This window comes from Thunnus albacares, chromosome 8 (assembly GCF_914725855.1).
Source record: "Thunnus albacares chromosome 8, fThuAlb1.1, whole genome shotgun sequence".
Lineage (NCBI taxonomy): Eukaryota > Metazoa > Chordata > Actinopteri > Scombriformes > Scombridae > Thunnus > Thunnus albacares.
The window spans coordinates 33,054,077-33,082,048 of record NC_058113.1 but is presented as its reverse complement, the minus strand read 5'-3'; the positions used below and the strand labels follow the sequence as shown (position 1 = coordinate 33,082,048).

At 36.9% G+C, this 27,972-nt stretch overlaps 1 protein-coding gene across 2 annotated transcripts; it reads right to left on the bottom strand.

The window, feature by feature from the left end:
• Window positions 1-221: 221 nt before the first annotated feature.
• On the bottom strand, window positions 222-26,907 carry LOC122987205 (NLR family CARD domain-containing protein 3-like). 2 transcript variants are annotated; one of them, XM_044358967.1, is made up of 12 exons: window positions 26,902-26,907; window positions 12,898-12,909; window positions 11,379-11,469; window positions 10,193-10,330; window positions 9,162-9,204; window positions 7,914-8,139; window positions 5,552-7,334; window positions 5,276-5,449; window positions 2,670-2,843; window positions 2,404-2,577; window positions 1,896-1,942; window positions 222-1,509 (listed from the first exon to the last, which is right to left on the bottom strand). In XM_044358967.1, exons 3-12 carry the CDS (start codon window positions 11,450-11,452, stop codon window positions 959-961), a joined length of 3,384 nt encoding a protein of 1,127 aa, XP_044214902.1. In that variant the 5' UTR covers window positions 11,453-11,469; window positions 12,898-12,909; window positions 26,902-26,907; the 3' UTR covers window positions 222-958. The 2 variants fall into 2 exon arrangements, with proteins under 2 accessions (XP_044214902.1, XP_044214901.1); XM_044358966.1 differs by lacking the exons at window positions 12,898-12,909; window positions 26,902-26,907 and adding exons at window positions 12,984-13,125; window positions 13,347-13,369 and having other exon boundaries at window positions 11,379-11,516.
• Between the last annotated feature and the right edge of the window lie 1,065 nt (window positions 26,908-27,972).

Here is a 27,972-nt window from a genome sequence, read left to right as displayed (position 1 = left end):
TGAGTTAGAATTTATGATGCTTGGTCTGTTTAGATAAGAGAAGGGGGTTTTCTGTCCATGTGCTGTTGTTATAGATCCTTTCTCCTCATTCAAATGACCCCGAATGTCATTTATGCATTTAGTTCAGGTTATAATATAGTTATTGGTCAGAAATGATCTCTCAGGAGGTCTGTTCGATTCCCATTTTGTCACAGTGTTTACCTTGGTAAGTATCAACACCCACTTGACAAACAAAATCAGTTCAGGGTCCAGGGGTTGAGGCATGTTGTTTGAGGCTGTTTTATCCATGAATTTTAAAAAAAAACAACAAAAGTAAAGTAGGCACAATTAGTTGTACTCCACTCTTTTTATGCTAAGTTGTGGTATGTTCTAAATCAAACCCTCTTAGCAGAAATAGTCCTTTAAGTTATTCTTTGACTACAAAGACTTTAAATTGTCCTTTTTCCCCATCAAAGTGTTTTCTGACCACTAGTTTCATGAGGAACTGCAACACAGTTCTTTGCAGAGATTGTATACTGTCTTTTGAGTGTTAAAACAAAAAAATAAAATAAAATAAAAAATTCTCTTTATGGAATTCAAAACAAACAAAGCCGTCTTCCTACATTATAAATGGTTAAAAACAGATTTCTAGGACACACCTGAACAGTAGGCATATCTAAAAGTTCTTCCCAAATTTGGTAGGTCTGAGTCTTAAGATCAACTTCCCACTTTGTCTTTTTGGGCTGTATAGATAGAAATACTTTTAATATTTATAATTGTCAGTTATATGAAGTTTTCTCTTTATGTGAAGCATTTATAGCTGCATTTCTTGCTTGAAAGGTTGTATATCAATAAAATGGGTTGATTTGTTATTATTGTCAATTTTGTTCTGTGAGATAATGTCATTAACTCTGAGTAAAACTGACCATTTTGATTGTTTCAATGTTAATGTGAACGATGACGAATCAAGTCTTTTCTTCTATTTAAGCTGTTTCACTTCACACAGCCACACTGAGGAGCCCTCACCCCAAACTTTAAAAACTGGGTGGAGCGGGTCAGTGAATTTGTTGTAGAAGGTGTGCAGGTGTGTCAGTGATCCTCCAGTAGACACTCTGTAGAAGGACAGCATGCCAGCCTCCCAGTCCAGATACACCGCCAGTCTGCGAGAACCAGCCAGAGGGACATGAAGGACGATGCTCTTGTAGTTATGATACACTCGGTAGCCATGAGCAGAGCAGTGCAGACCCCAAGATATCTCATTGTATCCCATCACACAGTCTTGGTCATGACCTTTGCGACAGATTTTCTTGTAGGTCACTCCCATCCCAGCCCAGCTTCCCTCCCACTCTACCTCCCAGTAGCAGCGGCCCTTCAGGCCCTGTTGGAACAGGACTTGGGTCCAGTAGTTGAACCTGTCTGGGTGGTCGGGATACGGCTGCTTCTCTCGGGCCTGACTAACTTTTCGGTTCCCGTCAGAGAGGATGAGGAGTTTGTGGAGTGTGTTTGGATCCACTGTGAGCTCACATGCATCTGATGGCAGGAAGAAGTCAAGCAGTTAAACATTTATACTGACAGTTTATACCACTGCCACTGAAAATACTTACTACTCAATGGCTGGCAGGCATCCATGCATCAGGAAACATCAAACAGCTCCAGTCAACAATGTAATCACTGTTTAAATCAGTGCTTGAGGTATTAAACTGCAGGTATCCATCACTACAGTACTAATGCTTCATGTTCTGTTAATTCACTGGTAAAACTAACATAACCATGGATTAAACTGATAGGAAATGCTTAAAAACATGGAGGAATACTTAAAAACAGCCTCCTCTGATCGATGAAAATTGTCAGAGTTAGTGCTTCATGTACTCCATAGCAGATTTTTGACCAAGAAAAAGAAAAAAGTCCAAACTTACATTTTCTCAGTCCTGGTGTAAACCAGTGTTCTGCATTGTGGTCGACTCTGTGGAGCAGATAGAAACACATGTTGTCTGGATTATGTTGAGGAAGAAGCATTAAAGCCTCTCTGAAGGTTGTTAAACTTCTTAATTTGACCCATGAAAACATCACAACAGTAAAAACAACGCTAAACACGGACTACAGCTAAGGCTGATGCCATTAGCTTTTGGAAATATTTAGCCATAAACCAAAGTTTGGGACAAATGAAAAATTGACTTGATGATGGTGAACCAAATTTCAACACTTGTTGCGATATCTCACAGGATAAGTGAAGACTTTCCCCTGCTGGTGGCGCTAAAGAAAAAGTCACATGATCACTGAAGTTCTTTAAATGTTTCCTCTGAGGATCATGAATGTCTGTACAAAATTTCATCCTAATCCATCCAATACTTGTTGAGATATTTCAGTCTAGACCAAAGTGATGGACCGACTGGCTAAAAACAACCATCAGACTGTTTTCTTTACCTCAGTTTAGTAAATTCACATTGTCCTTCCTCCAGAGCTTCAGAGATGAGCTTAACTCCACTTTCTCCAAGGTGATTGTAGCTTAGGTCCAGCTCTCCCAGGTGGGACGGGTTGGACTTCACAGCTGAGGCCAAGAAATCACAACCTTTTTCTGTGATGCTACAGAACGACAACCTGTGACAGAGTGACAGAATCCACCTTTAACAGCTGGTTGTTACCCTTCATAGCTATTACATTTTGCATTAATAGTCTGCTTAAAAGGATACCTGATGGTTTCCAGTTTACAGTCCACATTTCCCAGTCCAGTGCAGAGCAGCTGAACTCCTGAGTCTCTGATGTCGTTGTCACTCAGGTCAAGCTCTCTGAGAGGTGATGAAGGACAAATCAGGACTGAAGCCAGGTCCTCACAGCATCTCTGGGTGAGACTGCATCGGTTCAGCCTGAAAGGACAAACAATGCAAAATAAAGAAATCAAGTGCAAAGATACAAAAAACTACCACATCAAAATAATCACATAGTTAAATCACACCTATCAAAAACTGAACATTATAAGCTTTACAATGGCCACACTTGTTTCAAGGTTCTTGTATTGAATTGTATTATACTGTCAAGTCTTCATTGTCATTCTTTATTATTTTGCACATCTAACTATTAATAGTAAAATGTGGTAGAGAGTATAAAAGTCAACCAGTAAATGTGTACGAGATATTGAAAACTTGGTTGTTGTGTCAAAATAAAAAGTCAAATGTTGTCTCATACTAAAACCATAGGCTAATATAGACATCAAGGGAAAGTAAAAGTAAAATAAAATATCGTAAAAATCTGAATGACACACTTTTGCTTTTACATTTTGTGTCAATCTTGTTTTACTTTATAGTTGCCGTTTCTGTTTAGGTTTTATGTAGTTGAACATAACCGTCTTTAGACTGACTGCAAAAACTACACAGTAGCACAATATTGTCAGAGCCTAAACTTATATATAACTCATAGCTAAATGGATAAAAAGAACTGCACAACTGCAAGACAAAGAGTCTACAGCCCTGTCAGCAGCTCTGTACTTGATCTCAGAATCTTTAAAATAAATGATTGCACTAGAGATATGAGTGAGTAGCATTCCCATTCTTTCTTTGACATCTGCCTGGCAGTCAGCATCTCACTAGAACGGGAGTGTGTTTTCCTTCAGTTCAATTGTGTACTCGCTTACTATTATAGTTTAGCTCGTTAACATGCTGTCATTTACTAAATAGAACTAAAAACAAAGTACAGATGAGACCTAATGAGAATGCCATTAGTTTTGCAGGAATTTGCTCATAAACCATGTTTCAGACAAATGAAATTGGATAAATTTATCCTGTGGGGAACATGAATGTCAGTTTTGTCAAAGTTTTAATAAACCAAGTAGCTGTTTGTTGTTGTCAGTAAAAGAACATCACAAATGTCAACCTCATGACGGTGCTAGAGGAAAGGTTAGAGGGTCAACAAGGTAAATGGATTCATCCTCTGGAGACCTTGGAAATCTACAAATTTTTATGCTAATGAACACATATTTGTTGACATATTTCAGTCTGGGCCAAAGTGGTGGTACTGCTGCTACCACAACAAAACATTTTGGTGGCCAAACCCATAAGTTCTTGCACCATAACTTGACAGTAGTGCAATATTGCAAGGGCCTAAAATTATATATTACTCAGTTAAAAGGATGAAAAGAACTGCACTACTGCAAGACAAAGGGTCTACAGCCCTGTCAGCAGCTCTGTACTTAATCTCAGAATCTTTAAAATAAATGATTGCACTGGAGATATGAGTTGGCAGCATTCCCATTCTTTCTTTGACATCTTCCTGCAAGTCAGCATCTCACTAGAACAGTAGGTACATCTCAAGTATGTTATTTTATGTCTCTGCGCCCCTCGCCTGAACTGGAAGTTGTTCCTGATACGCCATTTTGACAGGCGTCTCAAGTCTCTTATTCTGCTCCAAGGAGCAAGGAGCGAGGAAACATGAGAGCAGCCTTCACGGAAGTCTTCTATCAGCCGACCCGCCCCCTTATTGGATATCAGTTATTGATTGGACGCTGCAGCTGATCAGACGGATCTGACACATCACTGCAGTTTCATACCGAAGTGGAGACAGATTACAGATTAAATTTAAGTGTATCATTCCCAAGTTTTATGCTTTACTTGTTTTCTGATTCATCATAGTTAAAAATCTGTTAATTGTCAGTGTGATCAACAAAAGAACCATAAACAACTTTCTTCATTTATTAGAAAGATTTTTCTTTACATGATGTTATTTCCTCCATGAAACTGTTTCTTGCTGGCAGACAGACTCTTCCTGACTTTAATTTCATCCATAATAACAGTTAAACACATTTATTTTATATATATAAATATATTTTATTTTACATCATTTATCGTCATTTCTATTCAATCACATGAGAGGCTGAAAATTGTGTCAGGTTTGATATGAGTTGCATCATTTCCATTTTCCCTGAAACATTTAGCCAAATACATATTTCCAGTGTTCAGAAGACACCCTGAACATATTCTGGGTTATTGAATAATGAATTCACTATCAATTCACTACTCTCAAAAGTTTAATAAACCAAATAGCTGTTTGTTGGTGTCATTAAAAAACAACACAAATGTCAACCTCATAATGGTGCTAGATGAATTTTTACACATATCTATATATATATTTTACATTTCATGTTGATGAACACATTTGCTGAGATATTTCAGTCTGGGTCAAAGTGGTGGTCCTGCTGTTACCACAACAAAAAGAGTCTGTCTGTAGTTGCACTGAGTCATCAGTATTTTGGAGACTTCCAAAATCTTTGTTCAGTCACATTATTTTAGCTGCAGCTTTGACTCACCTCAGCGTCTTCAGTCTGCAGTGTCGGCTCTTCAGTCCGGTGCAGAGAAGTTCGATTCCTGAGTCTTGTAAGTTGTTGTCACTTAGGTTTAAATGATTCAGCTCATTAGAGTTTGAGCTGAGAGTGGAGGACAGAGTCTCACAGCAGTCTGCAGTGAGATTACAATCATTCAACCTGATAAACAGAAAGACAAAGTCAATTTGTTAAAACATTTAAATTTGCGACCTCAATGGATGATTATTAAAAATGAAACTGCAAATGATGAGAGAGACTTGCATTGCTGATTTGGATGCTTTGATGGCTGGTAGGAGCTTCTGAAGGCCTTCTTCTGTCCTGGAGTATTTCTTGAGCTGGATCTCCTCTGGCTTCTCTGGTGAGGTCAGCAACACAAAGACCAGAGCTGCCCACTGAGCTGCAGAGCGCTCGTCCATCACTGAGTCTTGGTCTGACTCCATGTAGCTCTGGATCTCCTCCACCAGAGAGTGGTCGTTCAGTTCATTCAGACAGTGGAAGAGATTGGTGTATTTCTCTGGATGAAGATTCTTACTGATTCTCTCCTTGATGTACTTGATGGTTTCTTCATGACTTTGGGAGTCGCAGGTTTCTACCTGTATCTTCAGGCCACTGAGCAGAGCCTGACTGGAATCCAGAGAGAGTCCAAGGAGGAAACGCAGGAAAAGATCGAGGTGGCCGTTGTTACTTTGTAAAGCTCTGTCCACTGCAGCTTTGTGCAGTTTGGATACAGGCTTTGTTTGGGTCATCTGTTCAGATCCAATCATCAGGTTTACACCAGACACCTTATACATCACATGGACATACAAAGCTGCGAGAAACTCTTGAACTGACAGATGCACAAAGCAGAAGACTTTTTGCTGCATACAGGACTCTTCCCTGAAGACTTGAGTGAACACTCCTGAGTACACAGATGCTTCTTTGACATCAATACCACAGTCTCTGAGATCCTCCTCATAGAAGATCAGGTTGCCTTTCTTCAACTCCTGGAAGGCCAACTTCCCAAGTGACATGATCACCTTGTTATTCCCCTGGGAGTCCAGTTCTTGTTCCTCGCCGTACTTGACATGCTTCTTTGTGGTCTGATGAGCCAGAAAGTGGATGTACATCTGAGTCAAAGTCTTTGGCATTTTTCCTCCTCCTGCTTTGGCACACATGTTTCCCAGGACAATAGAAGAAATCCAGCAAAACACCGGTACATGGCACATGATGTAGAGACTTCTTGCTGACCTTATGTTTGCAATTACTCTTTTGGCCAAGTTTTCATCTTCAATTTTCTTGTGGAAGTACTGCTCCTTCTGTCGGTTGTTGAAGCCTCGTATCTCAGTCACTCGGTCAACATACCGTGGAGGGATGCAGCTGGCGGCAGCAGGTCGGGTAGTTATCCACAGATTAGCTTCTGGTAGCAGGTTACCTGCAATTAGGTTTGTCAGCAGAACATCTACTGAGGCTGCTTGCGTAGCATCACAACATTTCTCATTTCCCTTGAAATTCAGAGGGAATCTGCACTCGTCGAGACCATCCAATATGAACAGAACTTTGTAAATTTTCAGGTCTTTGATTCCAGATTCTTTCAGGTCCGGAAAGAAGTTACACAGGAGCTCCATCAAGCTTTGCTTCTTATTTTTTAACAAATTCAGCTCCCTAAAAGGAACTGAAAACAGGAGCTGAATGTCTTGATTGGCCTTCCCCTCTGACCAGTCCAGCATGAACTTCTGAGTCAGCACTGTTTTGCCGATGCCTGCTATCCCCATGGTGAGCACTGTTCTGACTGGTGTTTCTTGTTTGGGTAAAAGCTTGAAGATCTCCTCGCACTTGATCATACTTTCCAAATATTTCCGTCTGTTGAATGCCGTCTCAATTTGTCTCACTTCATGTTCATTGTTGTTCCCTCCACTGCCCCCCTCTCTCAGGTAGATCTTTGTGTAAATCTTTCTGAAAGGCACAGGCCATTGCTCTGCACTTATCCCTTCCAACAAGTTCTCATTTTTTGTCTTCAGGGAAGATTTTAGTTTCTGTTGGTACATTCCTAGTTCTCCATAATGACCTAACAGCACATAAATATGTAACATCAATAATAAGCCCAAACTGTTACGTTCCCATAACACTCCTTATAAGTCCAGAACTTGCCTGAGAATCATCATGATTTTAAGTTTTCTTCAGTATCAAAGTAATCCAGTGATAGTTGTCTGTACATACATGGCTACACTGAAAACAGGAGTTGCTAATAGCTAATTTGGCATACTTTTAATGGGACAATTTGACAAATTGACAACCCCCATCCCTTCCAAACAAGTAAAGTTCAGGATACTGGCATGCTGTTAGGTTTAATCATTAAGTGTATCTGAGGGTAACAGGGATTCAGTCTATTCAGTCTGTTGGACAAATTGAAATTTTGACCCGCTGCTTCTATTAGATGAAAAGTCAGAGGATCATTAAAATATTTAGGATTCATTTTCTGGAAACCATGAAAGAGAGCACCAAATTTAATGATAATTCATTTGATATTTGTGGAGACATTTCACACTGGACTAAAGTTAATAGACTGATGAATTGGTACAAAAACTTAATGTATAACATTTATTAAACATCAGCTGTTGTAGTAAGATAACATCCAGTCACTTACTTTGCTCAAGTGCGTGAGCATGTTCATCCTTGTTCATTTTCCTTAAAACATGGAGGGCAATCTTCAGAGCTGCTTCACTTGTGTCATCATCTACCTCAACTGGCGGATCAGGGTGTTCATCCTCCTGCTTGTCTTCCTCAGACAGTCCTTTGTGTTTTGCAGAAAGGACGCTCTTATGTGCTCTCAGAGCTTGCTTTAAACAGGCCATAGCTTCTGATTCAAACCCCTGAGAAAGACCATGAAACGTTTTATTCAACTATTAGTCATTTTATGTAATAGTAATCTTATTCCCCAGATGTAGGTCTAAAGTATAAATCATTATAAATCAAATATTTATTTGGAATTACAATGCAATGATACTATAATGAGTAATACCACTCCACATGTTTTTGGGTAAATTTAATTAAATAACTGGTGAGATTTGTTGGTGTTAATAATTAAGCTTTAGATGACTTTTTGCTGTGTCAACATATGTATAAAATGCCTTAACCATTGTGCTATAGTCTTAAAAACAAAGAGAAATGATTCCTCATGAACCTGCAGCTTCCAACTCTATCATTTACAGTTTCCTACTGTTAAATATTTTGCGAGCTGTTAACTATTTTGTTATCTAGACACCTTTTTTTGTGATTATTGTGACCAAAAGAAAATACTGTACTTGAGTTTCATTTATAAGCCTTTACTTAATAAACTTCCACCTCAACATTAGCACCAAATAAAATCAGTCAACAATGCAATTAAAATAAATCCATAACATAACATAAACATAAAATAAAAATATAGTTTCATTTCCAAAGTGCCCATATTTATGTTTGAGGTAGATTATGTCCATTTTTGCTGTCTGAACAACATCAACTTGTATTCATCTGACTAACTGTATGTAAACCTCATTTGTGAACATTTGGTAATTGTTTTGCTCGGTCTATGGCATCATTTCTGTCAGCAGGAGAGATTTGTCCATCTTCCACCTGAATACGCTGCGGTGACGTAAGGAACAACCACTCCAAATGTGACAATTGGTCCAGATAACAAGTGGTCTGGTGATTTTTCCATTTCATGCAGAAAGGTTGTGGTAATTTAGCTAAATTGCAGGCTCTCGCCAATATTGCGGAGATTTCAGTCACAAAATAGCAATTTCCTGAAGGGACTGACTGCAAAAAGTCACCTCCGTAACTCACAGAAATAGTAATAATAAACAAAATAATAATAATTACACAGATTAGTTGATTATAAAATATAATTACCCACCGTCAGTGTGTCCTGGTTCTGCTGAGTGCTTGATGTAGTCTGACTAAAAAAAGTAAGAGATAGAAGCCAAAAACATTTTCTATCAAAGCATACATTCATTTTTGTTGTCCTTTTGAAATAAATACTGCACAATGAAAGTAACAAAATAGTGATATCAGTGTCACTAAATTTGAATTTATCTGAATAAAAACTTTTACAATTTATGACTAATAGACACTGTTTGTAATTGTTTCAAGGAAGAGTTTAAATTGATTTCAACTCTACAACTGGTTCTAGATCCAGAGGCTAGAGGAGGTTCCTAAATGTGCAGACACAGACTTTCAGGCAAAGCAGGGATGGTGGATTAGTTGGGAAAGAAGAGGAAACTTAAATATTCATAGTTGGCAGCAGAGGCAGATGAGCGTGTTAGGAAGCCAAAGTTACATTCATTGGAGGTTGGATGTGGGGGATTTGCTGGCAGATCAGTTTTGTCCTTGAACGGTATAAGAGGGTGGCACATAAAGCAGGCAGTAAAAAACATGGCAGACACTGCAGCCAGTTCCATTAGTATGGATGTATTATAGGAACTGGATATTGGACTCCAAAATGGCACCTGTTTACCTGAATGAAAATTGCTTGCCCATGTGTTCATTTTGCCCGAGGGAAGTACAAAACCATTGTGCTTCATTTGCAATGGAACTGTGTCCATAATGAAGAGTGGGAATGCAAAATGCCACTACGACACCAAACATGCCTGTTTTTAACAGAACTATCCCAAAACACAAAGGTAGGAACCACAGAACTGAACCAGCTAAAGTTGTGATATCAAGACTCCAGCAGAATAATTGTAAAATCAAACATTTTCAACCATGAATACAATGAACAACTCACTAATGAACACTTAAACCAGTGTCTTCACCTGGACATTACACCTTTTTATACTCAAGTTTAAGAACTTGGTTACACAACAAAGGTGTCACATCTCCCATTAATACAGAAATGCTGTTGTACATAATCCTGAGAGTGTAATCTGAAAGCACTGATCGTCTTACTTTGTTTCTGGAGGTCCGGGTTCATTGCTGAAGTTTAGAGGAAATCCTCTGGAATTATCACTCTTCATCGACAGTATGCTGACAACTGATGATGCTGATCCTCCCTCAGATTTACTCATCTTCTTGGTTTTAGTGACTCTGTGAAGTAGATTAGTAACAGTGTAGATTAGTGTTCAGTCAACCTGAATCTTCACTGGTTGAGGCTGCATCTCGTTACGGTTGTGCCACATGTCTGTTACTCTGTTGTGGTTGAAATGTTCACTGGAAGCTTTTCAGGGGTGACATCACTTCATGAAGCTTGTTCTTTAGCTTCCACATTTCCAATATTTCCAATATTGTTCAGAGTTTCTTTGCTGTGATTTACAATCAAACTGAGAACACATTAGCAGCTCATGTATGATTGATGTGGTAACAGATTGGTAAGGTTGTTGCTAAGGTTTTTTCATGTATTGTTTACATTGTCCACTCTCGGATTTCGGATCAGATTCAGCTGAACATGTACGGATCAATCTGAAAAGTTTTTATTTGGAGTGAAGAAGGAAAAAAAGTAGTTAAACTTTGCTACTATAGTTTGTTTCATGGTTTATTTACGTAACCTCTGGAGCTGGCGGACGTCTGCCGAGGGGCAGCTTCTGAGAGCTGACCAATCAGAACAGAGTGGGCTTATAAGGAGGCGGGGCCTTAAAGAGACAGGAGCTAAAACGGCCTGTTTCAGATGGAGGCTGAACTGAGGGTCTGCATAAAGGACCAGTAGAAGATAAATAAGGAGTTTTAACTGTAAATTAAACAAAGATGATCCAGTAGAGTGCCAGAATATAAATATAGAGCTGGAAATGTGCAAAATATGTGTCCTTTAAGTTTGATATCTGTATTTCCTGAATAGTGAATATTAGCAGAAGGAAAACGTTGCATTCCCTCTGTTTCACAGAGGAGGAGAGGTGACATTAACTGACAAGAAAAAGTAGTTCTCTTGTATGTACATAAGGAAAGGGTCAATAACTAATGAAAGCATTATTAAATGAAAAGTTAATGTCAATTTTCAATAAATAAAGACATTTATAAACATTCACAAGTAAATTTCACACATAAATAAGTCACAAGCGAGGTGCTCCAGGGGCCCTGGAGTACCAGCTTCCCTCCCCTAATATTATATAATGTTTTAAACTAACAGTGCCGACCATCTTACTTTGTTCCTGGAGGTCCAGGTCCATTGCTGAAGTTTAGAGGTAATCCTCTGGAGTTATCACTCTTCATCGACATTATGCTGACTGCTGAAGATGCTGATCCTCCCTCAGATTTACTCATCTTCTTGGTTTTAGTGACTCTGTGAAGTAGATCATTAACAGTGTAGATTAAAACAAATGTTCTGGCAGCATAAACCACAACCACAGTTTGCTTCAGTTTTGCCGTAACAGAAACAACGTACCATATAAAGCCTTGTATGTGCTGATGAATAAACTGTTGCTGTTGGTGAATCAGTGTCAAGTACTGTGAGGACCTTAAAAGGTAATTAAGCACCAACTGAAAATGTTTCTACTGACCTCCAGTAGATGAAGCACTGGCTGAGGGTGTAGACATACACTCATACACAGTGTTCATTTTGGCTCCTTATTTGATTTAGTTTTTGTCTTTTCTTCTTATATATCAGTTTTAGTCAAATTTTAAATCATTAGACTTTCGTCTGGTGTTTCAGATCAGAGACACTGTATTTCACACATCCTGTAGTAGTTGCTGCTGTGGGCCTTTCAATGTCCGGTATTGTGAGAATTTTATCTTTAATTTAATTCACCTTAAATAGAAATGTTGTTTTAAAGCAGTGGTCTTCACTATTTTTTTCATGGTAGCCAGCCTGTCTCTGCTGCTGAAGTGATTCACTGCTGCAGGTACCGCTAGTAGAGAGGAGGTGCTGGTTTGTCTCAGCCAGCAACCGACTTAAAAAAAATTCTCCAGATTTTAGGATACGTGGAGCGCTCTAGTAGCCAAATGCACATGCCACATTATTGCAACGTTCCCGATTTGATTCCAGTGAGGGACCTTTGTTGCATGTATTACCCATCTCTCTGTCCCTTTGTTTCCTGTCTGCCTCTTCACTGCCCACTGTCCAATAAAGGCACAAATGCCAAAAATCATCTAAAAAAAAAAAAGATTTTAAGATACAAAGTAAGAAGTAAGATAAATATCGACAGTGGATGGGACACTGTGGACAAAGCTGTTGAAAATATGTCTTTCTACATGTTTTTGCTTGTTGAACAGATGTTTTGAGAAATAAAGTACTTATTGGCTTTTTACTCACTAAGGTTTTATTGCAGTTACAGTTACATTGTCATCAACTCGAGTAAAACGTCTTCACTTCACTTGCTTCACTGTCTCCACATCTCTGCTCTGCTGTCTGCTCTGTATGTGTGTGTGTGTCGAGTAGCTGAGCTCCACTCTCGGTCAAACCGACACAGAGAGCAGAGGAGAGGCCAAAATGTATAAAAGTACTGATAAAAAAACAAAATTAAAGTACTACAGTTTCTTAAACTTTTATTATTATTAGCTATAATGTGAGCCACCAGTTAAAGCTTAGTGAAGCTTTAACTTGAAGCTTTAACTGGTGCGCAATGAATAACAACAAGAATGCTTTAGGATTCATCAGTTGTGTTATTGCATCTTCAGGTGTGTTTTAAAACAAAACCCACATTGTGGCTGCCACATTTGGTTCAGTTTTTGCAGTGCTGCAGCACCAGCTTCCATCTTCCCTCCCCTAAAAGTCCATAATGATGTTTATATAAACTTTATATAATCTTACTCTGTTCCTGAAGGCCTGGGTTCATTGCTGAGGTCTGGAGGATATTCTCCAGATTTATCACTCTTTGCAGACATCCAGCTGACTGTTGAAGATGCTGATCCTCCCTCAAATGCAGTCACTCATTTTCTTGGCTCCAGAAAATCTATGAAATAGATCAGTAACACTGTAGATTATATCAACTCAAGAATTACTTTACTACTGATCTTAAAAAGGCTTAAGGTTTTTGTTTATTTCTTTCAATCATTGAGTGCTTCATCCAAAATCAGAATTTTAACTTTAGTCTTGTTGTTATGAGGCCACACAGGGTCTATAATGTGTTAAATGAGTTAATGGTTAGCAGTAGTTCACATAACTGTTTTGTACCTTCTGCTCTTTCATTGTTTCCTCTATTTTCCTTTAAGACAAAAACTCATGTTAATATTAGGAAGTGTCATTTCTGCTGGTCAGTGTAGAGGACTGGGATAACACTCCAGTCGCCAACAGGTGAGTGTCACATATAAATATAAAAGTCAGTAGGCTAAACGCAGCTCAACACAGAAGGAAACATCAGGTTCTATGTCCTAATGTCTGATTCTGCTATGATAGAAACTGAAACCTCAAACAAATATGTTATGTGTATCTTTCGCCCCCATCTGCCTGAGGTGGACAGGAGTCCAATAAGCCCATTGCTGCTACACAGAAGAGGCGAGGTGGACAGTCGACTGTTTACAAAAACAATCGAGCTGCTTTTCAGTAGGAAATTCACGGATGACACCTACTAACAAATAGTCTAAGTATCTGTCTAAAAGGACGGGTTCACAGTCAGTCTGTCTTAAAACAACAGTCAGGAGCCCAAATGAACATTGAAACCTGTTTTTCTTGCTGTAATCATTCCTCCTGTTCATACTGACCATTAGAAGATCCCTTCATAATGACCTTACAATGGAAGTGATGGAGGACAAAATCCACAGTCCTCCTTCTGTGCAAAAATGTATTTAAAAGTTTATCTGAAGCTAATATGAAGCTTCAGCGTCCAAATGAGTCAAATCAAGTAGATATCTTTCAATGTTACAGTCTTTTTAATGCCAAAGTCCCTCTTTTTGTTACTAAACTTCCACCTGCAGCTCAACAGGGAAACACTGTCCGAGGAAACACAAAGAGGATGAATGAGATGTGAATGATGTGATATTGATGTTGATTGTCATGCTACAAGCTGAAGATGAATTTCTACTTTTGTGCAACAATGGTGGACAATAAAGCTGTTTTGATGTGAACAGGCTATAACAACACGTGTCCACTAGATGGCAGCATGTTGTTAGTGTTGTTAGCTCTGTGTCTGCAGGATGTAGAAGTCAGATGTTTGGAAATCACGTGACCAGCGTCTCTTCCTGTTTGAACAAACAGTTACATTCATATCTGGACTTCCTTATTTTATTTTTTATCCTACAGTGACTTTTTCCACTGAATGTGATGAATATACCTGTCTTTGTGTCCTGTTTGGCTCTTTCAGCTTGGCGTCTTTCCTCACCTGCACATACACATTTAGTTTTATTAATGCTTATATTTTATCATGACACATTGATTGTACAAAGTAATAAATAACCACGACCACCTGAACACCTTTCCAGAGTGTTTGACTTTCATTATGTGTCATGTGAGTGACCACTTGCAGAGAAAAAGATGGAGTGTCTTAAACTAGGGCTGCAACTAACGATTATTTTCATTATGGATTAATCTGCTGATTATTTTCCCGATTAATTATGTCCACAAAAAAACTAAAAATTGGCATTTTTGCTTTAAAAAGAATAAAACAATTAATTTTCTGACGATCAACTTATCGTTGCAGCTCAGTCCTTGAATATGCCCAGTAATAAGAATGAAAAATAAAATTAAAAAATTGTAGAGAACAGAACATTGCACTTACTTTTGTTAAGTCTGCAGAGTACCTTGACATACTGTAAGATGCTTTGAGAGGAGTAAAAAACCTGTGGAAGCAAGTAAAACATGAGAGGAGAATATGGTGAAAAATGAAATAATAATAATGTTGCAAGTGAAATGTCTGCATAAAAAAACTTAAAGTACATAAGTATTATGAGCTTGATGTAGTTAAAGTATTGCAGTAAAAGTACATAAGTATTATGAGCTTGATGTAGTTAAAGTATTGCAGTAAAAGTAGTGGTTTGGTCCCTCTGACTGATATATTATTATATATGACATCATTAGATTATTAATAGTGAAGCATCAGTGTTAGAGCAGCATGTTACTGTTGTAGCTGCTGGAGGTGGAGCTAGTTTACACTACTTTATATACAGTTAGCTAGTTTAGTCCAGTGGTTCCCAACCTAGGGGTCGGGGCCCTCCAAAGGGTCAGCAGATAAATCTGAGGGGTGGTGAGATGATTAATGGGAGAGGAAAGAAGAAAAAACAAAGTTCTGATACACAAATCTGTTTTCAGTTTTTGGACTTTTTCTGTAATCTTTGATTACACACACTCATGCAACTGTTGTGTTTATTGCATTTTATTACATAATTTTATGACAGTATATACAGTTATATGATAATTAGCCTCACTATAAGACACACACACACCCACAAGGCAGTTAAGCAGTTTGAGTAGGTACACTGTATTCTGCTGGGCTGTTAAACCTCCTTTTATTTCATTTCATTTTAATATTGAGTCACATCATCCAATAAAGCAGCCCAACCTTATCTGTGTGTCTATGTGTGTGTGAACAGGATGTAGACAGAGTTATCAAAGTGGACTTCACATTTCACATCCCTCATTTAATCCCTGCACTTGTACTTCCATATATTTCATCAAACTGGACTTCAGATAAGCACTGCATTAAACCTCCACTGTTACATTATGTATGCACATGTCATGTTTAATTGTTACTCTCGTCACCTTCATATATTTCATACTTTATTTCTTTGTCCATAGCGCAGTTCATTTTTCCTTTATATAGTCAATATTTCATTTCAAGTTTTATATCCCATTTTAAAACTATTACTGTTCCATTCTGTAAATAGATTTTAAAATTTCAATTTAATTTTAATATTTAATTGTTTCATTATTATTATTATTGCCTTACTTTTGTCTATTTTTATTCTTCTGTGTTGTGTTTTTTGTGAGCAAATGCCAAGACACATTTTTTGTATGCCTGCATTGGCTAATAAAATATATTCTGATTGTGGGCTACTATTTGTCATGTTGTCAAAAAATCCCAAAACCAAGAATCATAAAGATACAACAAATCTACAGGGTTGTGTAAATAGTAACTTATGCATGAATGAGAACAGGTTGGTCTTTTCATCCCTAACCAAGCACTTCAGGCCTTCCTCCAAGCCTGTAGTAAGGCCTTAGATTAACGTTTCTCAACAGGGGCGGTGTGATTCCACGGGGGGCATTCATCGGGTCGGCGCTGGAAGCAATATTTCTAAATGGGGGACATTGAAGTGTTCTAGGGGGCATTTGTGTGTGTCTGTTTGTAATGCCAGTTTACTCATTCAAATGCACATTTCCACAATTTCATCATTAGACTTCAGGTTTTCTTATGTTTTTTCACAGCGCTGTCAAGTCTATTTTCCTCCATTTTACGAGCGTAACTACATACAAATGTAAAACATACTCTGAGCGCTTCGAAAACGTGGTTGACTTACACTCGTACTGTACCTGAACGCCTCTTGTGTAGACACAGGCGAAACTATGCTGAGTCTCTACCGCGGTTTGCTTCTCTGTCCTCTCTGCTCGATTTGTTGGTGTTTGTGTTTAGTTTAATTTGTAACATGTATCAAAATTTGTTAAATTCCTGTAAACTTGGCTACTGGCTGAGACAGCCCCTCCTCTCAACCAGCAGCAGAGGGAGGAGGAAGAGGAAGAGGACGGGATGAGGATACTGACGTGATGTCTGTGTTCTTCATTCTTTTTAAACTTCACTCAGTATTTTAATGTCAGGAATATTATATATTTTAGTGACATTTTTTATTTCTTTCAAGTATGATATTATTAAATTTATATAGTGACTTTGCTGATGGAAACATTACTGTTGCTGCTGTAAGAAACGATATCTTGTCATATTTAAAATATAAATGATCCTAAACCTGTTCTGAATTTATTCTTTTTTAAAGTAATGATTAAAAAGCCCAAATTCTTAAGTAATGAAAAAGAACCAATAAAGAATATTGATAAACACTCATTTCTCTCTTCTGGGATTTCGTTCATTCCACCAGTGCAGACAACAAAGCAACATAACTCATCACTATAACAACCATCTCTACTGTAATCAGATCATTTTAACACATGCAGACACAAACATGATGAAAAATGTTAGTTACGTTACCTTTAGATGCTGAAAATAATCTGAATCAAACTGACGAGTGAAGATGAAAATAATCAGCAGCTTATACCAGGAAACCAACCAGAAGAACAAACAGAACCTGAAGTTTTCTTCAAGGAAATCTGATCACAGAACAACAGCTCTGAACTTTGGAACGAAAGTCAAATATTAACAGACAGTATAAGACTTTATCAGTTGGATCATAAAATCTGATGTATGCCTTTTATTGCAACAAATAAAAAGTCCTGAGATGGCATTAATGCAGTCTGCTGAATCTCTGATATGTGCAAAACGAGACAAATAACATGTTTATGAATAAGAAAAAGATTTGAAAAAAATTTGAACCATACATGTCCCTACAGCTGGCTAGTGGCTACACCTCTTTTTACCAATGTTTTGTGATTATTAATTAATATTAATTATCAAAGTGCTCTCTGAAACTAGGCCTGGGATGGCTTGTGTCCATGAAATGAGAAAAATAAAACTTTGTCATAGAGCTAAACCAAATGCATTGTTGGAAAGGTCTCGACCTGGAGAGTAACATTTGTCAGTATGAAGATTCTACATGGCTCCTGCTTTGAAATACTGACCTTTGAACCTTGGCCTCAGTGCATATTTGAAGGCTTATGATTCAGAAACAAAAAGGGGCTGCAGACATGGGACCAACTGTTATAAAGAGCTCTTGACCTCAGCTATCATGTGAGAATAGTCAACAACTGGGGGTGCTGTAAAATATGGGTAAAATATAGTTAAAATTCATTTTCACCCATTTAACAATTAGATATTTAAAATCTGATTTCACAAATGTATTTACCATCCCCTTAAACTCCTCGTAGTACTCTCAATTCAGTATTTACAACTCCCAATTCTAGGAAAAACACGCATATTTTTTAAAAACTACAACTCCCTGGAGCCACACCATGTAGCTTGATATAAATTAGCACCACAGTTGTAGTTCTTCCAGTTTGGGTAGAGTTGTAGGGGTAAGTAGGGTTGTAAAAAGATATATTTAGTGAATATATCAAATATGTATTACAGCCAAACTAATAATTACACTTCATCTGGATGATCTATATTTAGAAAAAGTAAAGATGTTGATTTATTTCAGATATTTCAGCTAATATTCTAGAAATGGGGTTTTGGGTTGGTGTTCAGTGTCAGTGGGAGTCATGCAACACTTCAAACTGTGTTTAAGGAGCTTGATTGTTTTGGATGCAAAGTGTTTGTTCTAAATGGTTCAAATAGTTTTATGATTTCATGAGGATTTTATGAATTATTATTGTGCACAACTCAAATAAATGAAATGATTTGTCCAGCGACATATATATATATATATATATATATATACACACATACATATACATAATAGCAACTAGTATGTACAATAATAGGGAAAGTAAGTAAGTGACTGAGATGCAAGCACAAGAAAACACCAACAAGTTCACTTTTAGTTATATACATTTATTACTAATACTACAAATACAAGTACTAAACATTACAACATTTTACAAACAGGACACAAAGGGAAAGGGAAACTGGTACACAAGGCTATGGCTAGTGAATGTTTCAAACGCATGATGCAGAGTTATCTATTGTGTAGTTGGTATGAAAGACCTGATAAACAGATGAGATGACTGTTTCCAGAGAATCAGCGAGTCAAATCAATAATAAAACAACTTAGCTCTGAATTGTCAATGAAATTACAAATTATGAAAGCACCAGGGTTCAAGCAAGTTGAAGGTTTTGTAGGAATACTTGCCTTGGGGTGACTTCTCACAGAAACGGAGTTCGATGTGCTGGGGTGAGAAGCTGGAGTCTGGGTCTTGTGTCCATTGACAGGTGGGTTCAACTCCTGAATGCTGTTATTCTTTGAATCAAAAATATTTACAATTTAACAATTGTATGATTTCTATTTTTGCATTTTTGATAGTGGCTTTAGCATTTTGAGAGAAAAACAAGCAGAATGGTACTAGACATGATGTTAGTGTTATCAAAGATTATGGAATTATGTTAGGGGCTTAAAGGCAGTGGAATAAAAGTTTAATTAAAGCAGACTCATTGGATGATATAAACACACATACTAACATACAATATTAATTGACAAAATCTAAAACTACATTTTAGAATAGCCAATGGCCCTGTTTACACCTGGCATTAATATGCATCTTGGGTGATCCGATCACAACTGGACAGCTTTAAGTATATAGTGCCATTACATGTGTATTAAATGTGGACTCTGATACAATGTTTGAGACTCATATATTGAATCTGGTGAGAGATGATCATTAGAACGTATCATCAAGCTTCAGTCATCACAGGTCAACTGAGTGGAACTCAATAACCTATCATTAAAGTTTCTGTGTGTTTTATGCCATCAATCATTTTGTAATTTGGGGTGCAGTGAATGAATCATACATCAATAATAGCCTAATTTTACACATGATCCATGATGATGAAGATGCAGAAATCTAGAAATGCATGGCAAAAAGAGTATATTGTCAATATTTTAGAGACCCCCCCAAAATTTCACAAATCATGTTTTCAGGGGAGCTTATGTCTTATTAAGAGGAGCCAAGCTCCCCCTGGATCTCCTGTAGTTCACACCCTGAAACCAGGATATTACACACCAAAACTCAGTAACCCTAAAATGACTGATAAATACACAGGATTGCACTAATGACTAACTGCAGTAGTAGTACTACTTTGTTAATTAATTCAAAATTAACTTAATTCATTTAATATCAAAAATTGTGTCTTTTTTTCATTTCATGTCATTGTAAATTAAATTTCTCTGGGGATTTTTTGGACTGTTGGTCAAACTAAATATAAAATATGAAAACATGACTTTTCTGGGAAATCATGATGAATATTTGTCAATTTGTGAAGAATCTGAAAATGATCACTTTAGCGCCATCAAGTGGTGTTGTAGTGTTACAGAAATGGACGCTGCTTTACCCCTTCGGAGTTTACCAAGTGATCCTGTTTAATTATCAAACTGCAATTTTAAGCTTCATTAAAGATAGAAATATATATAGAAAAATATTACCAGTATGTGACAAAGTGGGTGAGAATACAGCATTTGTCCTCATTTTCACCATAAATGCCACATAGATTATGAATTTAACCATGCTTGTTAATTGTTTGTTTAGCCATAGGTCCAGCATTAATTTGTAACTTGCAGACACAAACTATTCCCGGTTTGCATTATGTTTGGTTACAGTTCACATACCAGTAACATTTTGGATAAAGTAAAACACCGACAAGTATTGTTAGTTTGTTTGTTTATTGGGTTGGTTCTGCGTTTCATAATTTAATCATTTTCTTTCTGTGCATACCCACCAAGTGCTCCAGACATAAGGAGGAGGCACCCAATAATGTCCTGTATTCATACACTGGGTGACATCATTAGTGATGTCACTGGGTTGGATAATGGGGGGGAGGTGGTAGTAAATTATGTTATTTGTTACAACCCGGCTCTTAGGCCATGACAAAAACAGGAGAATACAAACGGTTGTACGCAATTTTATTTATTTTTAAAGAAATTACAACAAAATAGTAATCTAATGTGTAAAGTGGTCAATCAGTAGATCAGTAGTGTTGGTGTGATGATGTGTGAATGTGTAATGTTGTAGGGTGTAAACCAAAGAGAAATGCAACAAAACCAAACAAAAGAAACATGTGGTGCCAGGGGGAGAGCCAGAGATGAAGTCAGGGAGAGCAAGGAGTGGAATGGCTGATCCTAAATACATTCTGGATGGACTGGCCAGGTGCACCCAGTTGCATTAATTGAATCTCCGCCTACCTGCACCTAAAGAGAGAAACAAACACAGCAGCCCAAGGCAAGACACAAACTTAAGGGCCATGGCAAACCAGAGGGCTGTCACATAAATTATTTACTGTGACTTTGATCTGTTTATGTATGGTTGCAAGTGTGTTATATGGTAAGCTATGGAAAAGTGTTTCACCTTGGAGGTTAGTAAGATTGAATAACTTTATCTCTTATCTGTTTTTAGGAGAGACATAGGATGTACCTGCAGCAATGGTACAGCCCAGAGTGAGTCTGATGGACTGCTGATGGAAGGGTCTATTTAAGCAGCTGCTTTTTGGCTGTCGGGGGGGGGGGGGGGGGGGGTTAGTTCATCAGTGTGTAGCTGTTTGCATATGATGATAAGTTAATATAAGTTGAGTTGTTATGAGTTGAGTTTTTATCAGTTAGACCAAGTTAACTATTTAGTTGTTTTTTGTTTTTGTACATATCTTTTTTTGTTACATGTGTAGCATGGCGCCACTTTTTCTTGTAAATAAACCACCTTGTGATACCTGGACAAGGTTTTCTGTGTCTGCCTCCTACCAAGTGACCAGCCACTCCGGTCAGGCTACACCACACAGTACATTACATAATTATATATAATTATATTGAAACATTTTTTAAATGGTTATTTAAAATGTTAATGGTTAATGGCTGAGCTATCAATATGTTTCAATAGATTAGAATGTAAATGTCTTAAGTTTAGGCTAAAAGTGTAAATAAAGAAAAATACACATACTAGAGATGTGCAGAGAGTCCAGTATTTGTATTTGTATTTGTATTTGTTGAGGCAGCAAAATTATTTGTATTTGTATTCGAATAAAAGTGGAAAGAGGCTTAAAAACCCTGTTTTTGCTTTTATTACGCTTTTAATTTTGGAAAATTAAAGTGTTACAATAAGTGTTCATGAATAAACTACCTTACGAAGGAGGTCCCCAAACTGGGTCTCGAACTGGAGTCTCCCAGATCATAGACAACTGCGCTGACTACTGAGCTAAAACTTTACTCTTCACCTCATTGCAGACAGACGTCTAACAAATATTTAAAAAAATATTTATATGAGACAAATATTCGTAAAACAACCCCCCACTATTTGTGCTTTGCCGGATAATGTATTTGTATTTGGGCACACTCCTAATACATACAGTGGAAAATGTCAGAGCTATAACAAAGGGATGTCCCTTGTTGCCCTTTATCTTCTTAGCTTTAAAATGCTTTTCAAAAAAATGATAAAGTTTTCTTTCAATAATATTTTTTACATATATTTTATAGCTACAGTAGGTCACATATCCCTCTCTCCCCTTATTTCAATCTGCCTCTCAGTAACAAATAGTTAACTCAATGAATAATCAAAAGTAGCAATAAAATTTTAAAAAAGTTCTGTTGTGTAAGAGTATTAATACTTTATTAATGAATTACCTCGTCCTTACCTAGTACCTATACCTTGTCCTTTTGTTTTATTAATTATAATTCTTTCTTCTTGTAATTTAAGTGTGAATTTTAATCTCAAATGAATTCATTAATTGTATGTATAGTGAGAAATAATAGCAACTTTCGAATAGTATGCTATAATTTAAGTTGAGTGGATTGTAGTCATCAAGCTCAGCTATTTTAAGTTAGTCTAACATTAATTTCATAGTTGGTGTTGATAGTCAGACAACAATTTCAGTACAACAGCTAAAGTATCAAATTCATAGCATTATCATTCAAATCATTCGTTCTGGTTCAAATTGTTAGGGTTCTCATTTGAATCACACACCAGCCTGTAAATGTTTTAAAAAGAAGTTCACACGCTAAATTCAGTTAATTAAATCCATATAGGGTGCTGTAGCTTATTTTGCTTCTGTAAATAGCAGAAAGGGGTGTCCTGGAAGTTGGAAAGAGGGATGCTTTGGCTCCACCAACTGATATACACTCACTGCTAACCTATGAGTTTTACTTCATTGTATACATGCTACATATTCTATGTTTTCACTTTATTTTATCTTATGTTTATGTTGTTAAATTTCTGTCTTTTTCTTGATTTGCATACAAACAGATCAATAACAGAGACCGTTTAAAATCCTGCATCAACAACAATACAAACTACTGACAGTAAAGGTCAGAGGTCACTGTGCATTGACACGTAACAACAGACAAAATCCTAAAATCCTGTCCCCCTTTTTCATGCTTCTGCTCAGTCAGAAGATGCATTTTCCTTTAGTATATTTATTATAGTTTATCTTGACTAAGTCCCACACACACCCTCCTGCTGCCACAAATACTCACAAGAGCACCAAATGTGGATTCATCCACCGCTTAAAATAGTCCCTAACAAATGCACCACAGTATTTCCTGTTGTTTGTTTGTTAAAAACCACAGTGGACAGCTGTTTTAGGAAAATACTGAGACTTTTAGAGACTTAAATTAGGTAAATAACATAAATAAACATAGTCTCTAATGTGTTTTGCTGTTATTTATTATTATTATTTATGGTCGCGCTGCTCTGCTCCGTGTGCGTGTGCACACAGCGCAGCAGAGGAGAGACAGTGAAACAGGTGAAGTACTCGAGTTGATGACAACTACGCTCGTTACGTTACTGTAAGTGCAATAACAGCTCCGCAAGCAAAAAAAACAAAAAGAGTAATTTATTAATATAATCCACTCAGATGAACAGACACCAAATGACGAAAAATTCTGCTATAAAGAGTGTGATTTGTGCCACAATGAAATAAATGCTAGAGCATAATATGAAACAACAGATGTTTTTCTATCATAACACGATATATATCGTCATATCGCACAGCCCTACTAAAAAGACTATAAATGTGTCAGATATCCACTTGATATGACTAACTCAGACTGCTGAAGCTGAATATAAGCTTCACATCAACTTTTAAATGACTGTGTGGACACACTGTGGATTTTGGCCTCCATCACATTGAAAGCACATTTGAAGGATCTTTTAATATCCAGTATGAACAGGAGCAATGATTACAGCGAGGAAAACCTCTTTCACTGCTCATATGGAGACCTGACTGCTGGTTTAAAACACACTTGAAAAATTGTGAACTGTTCTTTAAGAATATAATAGATTTATAACACTGTTAAGGACTGTATCTAAGGAGCGAAAATGTCACCAATACATTTCTATTTAACAGCCAACCATTTGTGTTTGTGAAGAACAAATTTATTCTGGTTGAACAGGCTACAGATGTGGAATTATAACATTAAACTTTCCTTTCTGGTGTGTTTATTAGACTTAACTTTTTAAAAGAATTATGGCGCAACCATGAATTAATGCCTCTTTTTGTGTGGAGTCAGTATTGAATATAACAAGGTTATATTATGTTTCTATTTTATTTTATTTATATTTTATTTTTTAGAGTAGATTTCTAAAAAAAAGTATGGAAAAGTTTTAATGCAAACTATGAAAGTCGAAATTTCAGTTTTTTCTTTCTTTCTCGTGGTCTTTTCCCTTTTCTTTTCATGTTTGTTTCACATTTGATGTTTAGACCAGGACGGGATTATATTCAGATATAAATGTGTTCTGAGTGAGAATGAGAAAGAAAAATGAGAAAGAAAAATGAGAGAAAAGGACGAAGATTTTTTCTTTGTAGAATCACTGTTTACATTTACTTCTCTTTCATAAAAATATTTTGCACATTCAAACAACCTGCTGTAAACTGCTCAGAGACAAAATATATCTACCATCAAACTATAAATCCAGCACTGCATTAAAAATGATAATAATATGATGTCAGAAAAAAAAGAGGTTGAAGGCATCTTATTTACATCAGGATGTCTGATCATTAACATCCTCCTTGCAGGTCTTATTGTGTGTGTGTGTTTGTGTGTGTGTGTGTGAGCAGGTGTGGACATTTAACATTCAGCTTTACGGAGCTTTATAGTGAGTTTCAGCTCGTTGTTTATCTGTCCGGCTGCAACTTTACTGTTCTGGTTCACTCTCAGCGCTCTCATAGCGTCGTTTTGGGCCGCAGCAGGCAGCTGTTTTCAGAGAAAAAGCTGTAAAAAGCCACTGTACACTACCTGCTCAGCACCAAACGGCAAACAGACACAGTTAGCTGTAGACTAGCTGGTGAACATAGTGGAGCATTTAGCAGCTAAAGAGCCAGACATTTCCCTCAGGAGTTGGTAGAGAGTAAAAACAGAGCTAAAAGAGAGTGAATATTGGACTCACATTCACCAGGTGGACAGAAACACGACTCCACATGAATGATAATGTTGCTCCGTAACTGCTGGATGTGGAAATAAGCAACTGTTTGCTAATAAGTTCAACATATCAACTTAAAATGTGATGATATGTCAGTGTTGTGTTCACTGCTTGTTTCTGATGAAAACTAGTGGACAAAAAAAAAATCAGTTAATGCAGGTTTAACTTGTTTCATTAATAAAGTTGTTGATAAAGATTGCAAAAAATGATGAAAACTGAAGCAGCAAGGCCGACATATCCAGTCAGCAGTAAGGGTCATGCAATGGATCCTACATTTCCCATAATGCACCTGAATAGTGTTTTTCATTAGAGCCTCCCTGCCTGGTAAACAGTCACATCTTCATGTTATACATTTTTAGTCTCAGAGCCCAGGCTGATGACATCACTATGACATCATCAGGGTTATTTTCTGAGATTATGCAACAGTTTTTATAGGCTGAGTAGGACTGACAACAGCAGGTAAACTGATCTTTATGTGTAGAATTGGTGGAATGTTCCTTTAATATTTCTTTCACAGTATTTTGGATTTAAACACCATCAAGTAAAAAGTAAAACAGCAAACATGAACATATTACTAAAACTTCATAAAGTAGTTGAGTTGGATTATTGAGAAGTGAATTTTATTATTTTATGAGAAAAATATTCTGAAGCCTTTAAAAATCAAGAGAAGCTTCAGTGATGGAAAAGATTTTATTATGAAGACACTAAACAGTCACATTGATCAATCTGCAGATCATTTTCTCCATTAATTGATTAATCATTTGGTCTTTAAAACATCAGAAAATAATTTTTAAATAAAGCCATCACATTATCAAACAAAACATAGAAATATTCAGTTTACTGTAAAGCAGCGATTTCTCACATTTGAGAACCTGAAACCATCAAATATTTGACAGTTTTGCTTGAAAAATGACTTAAATGATCAAAAAATAATAAAAATAGTTGCAGATTTTCTTTTAATCGACTAAATGTTGCAGCTAAGTGAATAAGAATGAATGAGCAACTTGTATTTTGTAGAATAAAAGTTGCACTGCTGTAAGTTTGTGGTTTTGGACTGAAGCAAAATATGGGAGGAGAAAATGTGCAAAAGCAGCTGAAAACTGTCTGAAACTGAACATCTGGGAGGAGCAGGTGTAAAATCTGCAGCTGTTTTATCACACACACACACACACACACACACACACACACACACACACACGAAGAGTGAAAACACTTCAGTGACAGCAGTAAAGAATATTGCAGAAAAGTTAAAAGATGCATTATAAAGTTAATTATACAGTAATAACTACAGTAAAATTCTGTTCACGGCAACATCAGAAGACAAGAGAAGCAACAGTTGGTTGTTTTTTACTAAATCTGACCTTTCTGTTTCCCTCTGTGTCCTCCTGCTTTAATGTTTTCTGACTTTTAATGTTTCACAGCAGCCCTGTAATACTTATTAAGTATTTTCAAATCTGTTTACTGGATATCACCACTGATCTCCTGATTGGATTCAATTCAGGTCCAGAATCAATTAATTTCTCTTCTCAATTTATCCTAAAACAAAAAGTTAAATTACTTCTACATTCAACAAGTGAGCAACGCTTTTGTTTCTTTGAACATTATAGACACAAACTGTCAACACTGAGTAAAGGTGCAAATGCAAAGATCGATCTCTGGATCATTTAAATAAGAACTGCAATTATCCAGCTCTACTGTTAACAACAATTATGTAATTATAGGGGTCAAAGTTTTAAATATGACCACAAATCTCTCTAATCAGGGAGATGAATTTATTATTTTTTATTCTGTAGCTGATAACATCAGGCTATTTAACTAATATTTCCATACATGTAGCTTTGCAAAGCTAGAAAAGACATGTTATAAGACACATGAAAATACTCAGCTTGGAATAATAATTTGTGTCTGATATGGTTTTTCCACAAATTAAAAAAGTTAAATTACGTGAGTTAAAATTCTCCCTCATGTAAAACTCCAGAATCTCTGAATATGTAAATATTGTTCATGTCTCCTCCTTCACTGTAAAGTCCATTCTCAGAGTTTGTGCACTTGTGTAAGTTCATACTGGACAATGATTGGCTCCAAACTGGTTGTGATGTCACACTTCCTGCTCGTAGGTTCATGTGTTAAACTAAGATTTAAAGTGAACTCAGAGAAACTTTCCTCCTTCAGCAGATGAATGAAAACAAACTCTGCACAGAGAAGAGAACAAACATCCAACTGAAGGAGCAAGAAGAAGAACATGATTTTAATTGGAGGGCTTTAATATTTGGCTTCAGCTGTTCATTGGCTCTACAGAAAGCTCTCTGTAAATTAACAAATGTTTTCCTGTGTTTTGTATTAAATAGCTGCAATTAGAAGGTATTTTGTTCTTGAATTAAAGTTAGGAAAAGGACACTTAAACTCGAATAGTTGGTGCAACAGTTAAAGGATCTGCTCACAGGATGGACAGCTGGGGATCAAACCTGTGACGTGTCAGTTTCAGAACAGTTTTCTGCACATTTCTCTGCTCTGACCTCCAACATCCTGCAGACTGAAGCACCACAGAGCAGCAAATATGGGTCAGAAGCACCGGAGCTGTTAGCGGGACAAATTATTTTCTTGGACTCATGAACTGAAAAGGCCTCATATTGTGAAAGTGTCTTAAAAGTAC

Bases quoted from the DNA above. Each gene is read 5' to 3' on its own strand.
- LOC122987205 (XM_044358966.1), bottom strand. From the start codon at position 13,057: ATGTCTGCAAAGAGTGATAAATCTGGAGAATATCCTCCAGACCTCAGC. The intron at 9,205-10,192 runs GTAAGACGATCA...TACTTTTTTTAG, and splicing joins CCCGGACCTCCAGAAACAAA to TCAGACTACATCAAGCACTC. The intron at 2,844-5,275 runs GTGAGTCAAAGC...TTGTCCTTTCAG, and splicing joins TGCAGACTGAAGACGCTGAG to GCTGAACCGATGCAGTCTCA.